This window comes from Ipomoea triloba, chromosome 7, assembly GCF_003576645.1.
Source record: "Ipomoea triloba cultivar NCNSP0323 chromosome 7, ASM357664v1".
Classification (NCBI taxonomy): domain Eukaryota; kingdom Viridiplantae; phylum Streptophyta; class Magnoliopsida; order Solanales; family Convolvulaceae; genus Ipomoea; species Ipomoea triloba.
Window position 1 is genome coordinate 22,810,579 of NC_044922.1, and position 6,000 is coordinate 22,816,578.

The 6,000-nt window shown below is 38.0% G+C and overlaps 1 protein-coding gene and 1 non-coding gene across 3 annotated transcripts; both read right to left on the reverse strand.

Moving 5' to 3' along the window:
* Positions 1-2,004: 2,004 nt before the first annotated feature.
* LOC116025663 (14-3-3-like protein 16R) lies at positions 2,005-3,565 on the reverse strand. Of its 2 annotated transcripts, XR_004099710.1 has the most exons (4): positions 3,041-3,565; positions 2,796-2,918; positions 2,391-2,684; positions 2,005-2,228 (listed from the first exon to the last, which is right to left on the reverse strand). XR_004099710.1 is itself a non-coding variant. In XM_031266981.1 (3 exons), the coding sequence occupies exons 1-3, from the start codon at positions 3,449-3,451 to the stop codon at positions 2,520-2,522; spliced, it is 699 nt and encodes a 232-aa protein (XP_031122841.1). In that variant the 5' UTR covers positions 3,452-3,565; the 3' UTR covers positions 2,005-2,519. The 2 variants fall into 2 exon arrangements, 1 of the variants encoding a protein (XP_031122841.1); XM_031266981.1 differs by having other exon boundaries at positions 2,005-2,684.
* A 1,131-nt stretch (positions 3,566-4,696) lies between these two features.
* Positions 4,697-4,769, reverse strand: TRNAK-CUU. Its single transcript has one exon. It is a non-coding gene; the product is annotated as a tRNA-Lys (tRNA).
* Positions 4,770-6,000: the final 1,231 nt, after the last annotated feature.

Here is a 6,000-nt window from a genome sequence, read left to right on the forward strand (position 1 = left end):
TCCACACGGTGGTGGGAATACGAGTCTGCCACTAGCTAATGGGTATATGTCTTCCACACGGTGGTGGGTATAAGTCTTCCATTGCCTAGTGAGTATCACACGGTGGTGGGTATAAGTCTTCCATTGCCTAGTGAGTATACGTTTTTTCCACACGATGGTGGGAATACGAGTCTGCCACTGGCTAATGGGTATATGTCTTCCACACGGTGGTGGGTATAAGTCTTCCATTGCCTAGTGAGTATGCGTTTCTTCCACACGGTGGTGGGTATAAGTCTTCCATTGCCTAGTGAGTATGCGTTTCTTCCACACGGTGGTGGGAATACGAGTCTGTCACTGGCTAATGAGCATACTTTTTTTTTCTTCCATTGCCTAGTGAGTATGCGTTTCTTCCACACGATGGTCAGAATACGAATCTGCCATTGGCTAATGGGTATACTTTTTTTTTTCTTGTTTTCCATTGCCTGTGTATTCGAAATATTCATGCTGGGATGTGTCCTTCGTATAATAAACTCTCATAAGGTATGTGTCTGCCTCGCTGATAAGCTCTTAACTCGCAATAAGGCCCTCCCCATCAGCTTATCTTGACACAAAGTTCTAGGCTAAAATACTGACACACCAACTTTTATACAATTGGGGGTGTTGCATTTTGGAGAAATTTTTCTCCTGCAACACCCCCCTTTCCTGTCAGGTTTTTATAAAAAAAAAAAAAAATAGAAAGTGACGCAGGAAATTTAGGGTGGCCGCCCAATTGAGACAAATAGCTTTGTATTTTTTTTTTTAATTTCATTTAGTGCCGTTGCAAATATGCAACGGCGACAAGCTGCTTTTTTTTTTTTTTTTTTTTTTTTTTTAATGTAATGTTGGCCTTGTTTTGTTTTGTTAATTTTTTTAATATATTTTTATTTAATTTTATTATTGTTAATTAAATTAAATATGGTTATTAAATTTATAATTATAATTACAATTATAATTTTTAGAATGTTAATAGATAAAAAAAAAAATTAAAGTATAATAGGGTGAAATGGTGGGTCCAAAAAATGATAAAAAACTTAAAACTGATGGGAAGAAGAGGTTTTGTGATTGAGTTGGATAGTAGATGATGAGGTGGATGTTAGGACCCACAAAAAACTAAAGAAAAAGCTTCAACTAATGAGGAAGGTCTAAGCGTCGCTTGCGAGAGGAGACTAGAAATCAGGACAATCAAGGAAGCCTGATTGCAGAACAATTGTGGGCACCCCATTGTTGGAACGTAGATTCTAACCGACTACTAGTCCGGGGGACCGGTGGTCGAGAATGTAAATCCTAACCGACAACCGATGAGCAAGATGGAAGAGTCCCCGTAGAGATTTGAAACACCATGCGCGCATAAACCATGAACCACCATGTTAAGTGTTGAAATTTTGGAATATAGGCATATAACATATATCTTGGAGTTAAAACCATCCGAAGTAGTCAGGAGTACGTGAATTTCCTCCTCTGGTTGTCCACGTAAACTGAATCCGAGTGTCTTTTTTGTTGGCCATGGGCTTTTCGTTAGGCTATCATGTTTGGATACCAGAATCTTCATGTGACAATGTACTTCCATATAAAAGTTGGTAGAAGCCATGTGTCTGCAAAGATTTTGTCTTGAATATTATTCTTTAATGAATTAAAATGCTTTTATGCTTTCTCTCCGTCGAATGCCCCTTTTTCTTTTCTTTTCTTTTTTTTTTTTTTCGAGAACAACTGGTCAGAACCTATGAAATTCCTGAGATGTGTGGAGGAACAACAAGCAAAAGCAAAGAATGCCTTTTTCATTATGTGGAGGTAAACTTACCAGAAATTTAAATATTTGGTTTTTCTGATTTGTTATTAAGAGCAAGATCGTAATAATAGAATGGAATAAGGGCCAAATTGGCCACTGAACGTAACGCGATAGTACAATCAGACCACTGGACCTAAAAAACGTTCAATTACCCCACTCAACAGCTCAAATGCCTCCAATTTCACTGAATAGCCGGTTCCCATCCCTTTCTTCCGGTTGATTGCTGACCAGGCTGATGACATGGCATTAATAATTGTTTTTTGTTTATTTTTTTTAGTTTTTGTTGCTTCTAGGAGTTCCTGCGCCTTAATGGTTGAATTGCTCCTGCAACAGCAACCTCCACCACCAAAGGAATGGAGGAAGAAGTGGGTCCACGTGTTGCCGCCGAGCTCCGGCAACAGCAACCTCCACCACCACCGTGCATCTGATGAAAAGCGTTCAATTTCTTAGTTTTTCTTTGCCTCTAAATTGAGCAGCACGGCCATGGCGGCACACTGTGCATCTGCTAAAATTGAGCAGCACGGCCATGGCGGCACACTATACACAGGTAGAGTTTGGAACTAAAACTGAATTGCCAGAAAATTACCGGAATATACTTAAATTTCCGCTTGGGCAGCTCGTCTGCAACGACGTTGTCTTTAGCAGAGCTCTTGGAGTTGCCATTCTTATCGGCGTCGCCGGCGCCGTTGCTGTTATTCTGGCTCGGAGTTTGCTGTTAGCAAATGCACTGTGGTGGTGGAGGTTGCTGTTTGCTGTTACTCGGCTCGGAGTTTGTTGTTAGCAGAGTGAGATTAACACGAAGGAGCTGCATAATGAGAGTGCTATCCTTATAGGACTCCTCTCCAAGAGTATCAAGCTCGACAATGGCTTCATCAAAGGCCTGCTCATAGTCAACGCAATCAATTGAACCCAACAATATCAGGTACTACTTAAATCGGGTTTGACATTGCAAAGCAGATTAAAGGTAATAACTGTTGAGAAGTTTGTTCACCTGTTTGGCCAGATTACAAGCGCGATCAGGAGAATTTAAGATCTCGTAGTAGAATACAGAGAAGTTGAGAGCCAAGCCAAGTCTGATTGGATGCGTGGGAGCTAGTTCTGCAACGACAATGTCCTACAAAACCAGCACAATCAATTCGGTAATAAGATTTCAATGTTACATTTCGAAAACAATGCGAGATTCTACAACGGCATTTGCACAAGTTTAGAATATAATCGAATGAGTCGAAATCGTACCTGAGCCGCTTTGTAAGCGGAGAGAGTGTTCTCCGCAGCCTCTTTCCTATCGGCTCCGGTTTTGAACTCAGCCAAGTAGCGGTGATAATCTCCCTTCATTTTCAAATAGAAGATCTTAGAGTCGCTGGAAGAAGCGGAGTCGATGAGAGTAGAATCGAGGAGATTGAGGATGCCTTTGCAGATCGATGTCAGTTCTGCTTCGATCTTAGATCTGTACTCCTTGATTGATGCCACATGGTCCTCGTTGCCACGGATCTCCTCCTTCTGCTCAATGGAGGAGATGATGTGCCACGAGGCGCGCCGAGCGCCGATCACGTTCTTGTACGCGACGGAGAGCAGGTTACACTCCTCCACTGTGAGCTCCTCCACGCTGCCCGCCACCGTCACCACCTTCTCCTTGAAATCCACCATCTGCTCGTAGCGGAGATTTGCAATATTTTTTGTCAGATGCACGGTGGTGCTGGAGGTTGCTGTTGCCGGAGCTCCAATTGGACGACGTCCGGCCGACCCGTACCAAATATGTGGTATTTGGATCTGTGTTCTTACACGTTGGAAGCAACAAAAACTAAGGAAAATAAACAAAAAACAATTATTAATGCCATGTCATCAGCCTAGTCAGCAATCAACCGGAAGAAAGGGATGGGAACCGGCTATGCGGTGAAATTGGAGGCATTTGGGCTGTTGAGTGGGGTAATTGAACGTTTTTTAGGTCCAGTGGTCTGATTGCACTATTGCGTTACGTTCAGTGGCCAATTTGGCCCTTATTCCTAATAGAATCCTGTAAAAATGAAATCTGCATAGCTTTTTTTTTTGAAGATTACACTGTCAAATTTTAATCTAAATGTGCATGTGATGTATTATATAATCAACCAAATATTGAGTGTTAATCAGTAATCAAAAACCCGATTACAGTATATATGCTTGCAATAAAACCCTAAGTGTTGCATATAAATTATTTAGTAACCCGATATAAGAATTGTATATGGTAACCAAGATACTTAAAAATTAGTTAATTATTTCTCAGTAAAAATTAACCAAGATACTAGAAAGAAACCCTAATTGAATCTCGGAATCTTACCGAGGAAAATATGAAACAACAATCACATAAAACTGCTAGAAAATCTTCAAATAGCAACTACAAAAAACGCGGAAATAACGATGGATTTAGCGACCGATTCATTCCGCGCGTTGCTAAACCACAAGGTCTTAAATCCGTAGCTAATTTTAGCGCTGGCATTAGTATCTGTTCACAGCTACTTTCTCAACCTACTGACCTCCACTGAGGCTCGAACCCACTCCCATCATCCATGTGAGAGTGCGGGACACCGTGTGTCACTAAACCACAAGGTCTTTGACGGATGTGTGAATCTTGTTGTTAATTAAATTAATAATTTTTATTAATGAAAGTATGTGCTAGTTAATTTGTGATTATGATTAATACTTAGCCATTCACTCAAGTAATCCAGTTTGACATGCATGAAAATTGTTCCAACCTCCAAAACGCATCAAGAGATCGATTATTAGATGATGGTTTAGTTTTCCAAATTTATTGTCAATTATTAAATCTCAGCTCCATCTGTGATACAGAAATAGTTAGTAGCCTGATAGTATGTAGTCACTAATTGTATTGTATTTGCAGCGGTAAAAAAACAAATTCGCCCACCCTGGGGCTCGAACCCAGGACCACAAGGTTAAGAGCCTTGCGCTCTACCGACTGAGCTAGACGGGCTTCTGAAAATCACGATCCATGTTTTTATACCTGTAAATACACTCTCTGCACACTTTAAAATAACAATGGTTTTTATTTGATTTCTCTCCGCAAGACTTTAAACCCTATAAATGAAATAATAACAATTGAAAATTATCTTTTAACTGATAAGAAAATGAATGTTTAATAAACTCATTAAATTACTTAAAGGTCAACTCAGTTTTTTAAAAAAAATTAAAAGTCAACTCACATCATATAAGTGTAGCATTTTGATTAGAAGAATGTGTGCATAAATAGAAATATCAAATGCTTAATTATTAGACTTGTAACAAGTAACAACATGAGATTAAAGAGTTCTAATTAATATTTTGATCATATTTTAAATTTAGAAAATCCAAATAAATAAAAAGGCAGAAGTAATTCTATTATTTTTCTAGTTGGTCTTTTTGTCATATTTTTATAAATAATGCTCTACTAATAATTTGATCATACCTTATCATTGTCATTGATAATGGCTACATATATAGTTTTTCATTTCCACTTCCATATCATGACTCTCATCCCTATTAAATTTGATAAGATTTAAAGACTATTGTTATCTTCTAGTAGAATTCATCTATTACTAATTTTTATAAATATTTGACTGCAAAATTAAATATCATTCTTAAATTTAGCTATAAGAACAAATATGATAGATGATTGACAAAACTGAACCTTGTTGATGAGATAGATATTTATATTTTCATCCTCTTTTTTACACGAGAATGAAACATAATTGGTAATGAATAGGGTTGTTAGCGAACAGAGCTTTCGACAAACTACTCGTGTTCAAGCTCGTTAAGCGTTCGTTTATGTTCGTTTATTAAGGTAAACGAACATTAACAAACAAAATTTAGAGCTCGATTAATAAACGAACAGAGTTTGGACAGTGGCAAGCTCGTTTGCTAAGTATTCGCGAACAAGCTCGTTTGTGTTCATTTAATGTTTGCGAACAAGCTCGTTTAGTGTTCGTTTAATAATGTTCGCGAACATGTTTACAAACATATATATATATATATATATATATATATATATATATATATATATATATATATATATATTGTTCGTGAACATATATTATTTCTTGTTCATGAATAAATTGTGTTCATGAACGTGTTCATGAATGTAAATGAACATGTTCGTTAACGTTAACGAACACGTTCGTGAACGTGTTCGCGAATGTTAACGAACACTAACGAACGCTTAACAAACG

Coding starts and splice junctions, on each gene's coding strand:
- LOC116025663 (XM_031266981.1), bottom strand. CDS start 3,451: ATGGTGGATTTCAAGGAGAAGGTGGTGACGGTGGCGGGCAGCGTGGAG. Junction 2,919..3,040: donor CCGCTTACAAAGCGGCTCAG/GTACGATTTCGA, acceptor CTGGTTTTGTAG/GACATTGTCGTTGCAGAACT. Junction 2,685..2,795: donor CTTGTAATCTGGCCAAACAG/GTGAACAAACTT, acceptor GACTATGAGCAG/GCCTTTGATGAAGCCATTGT.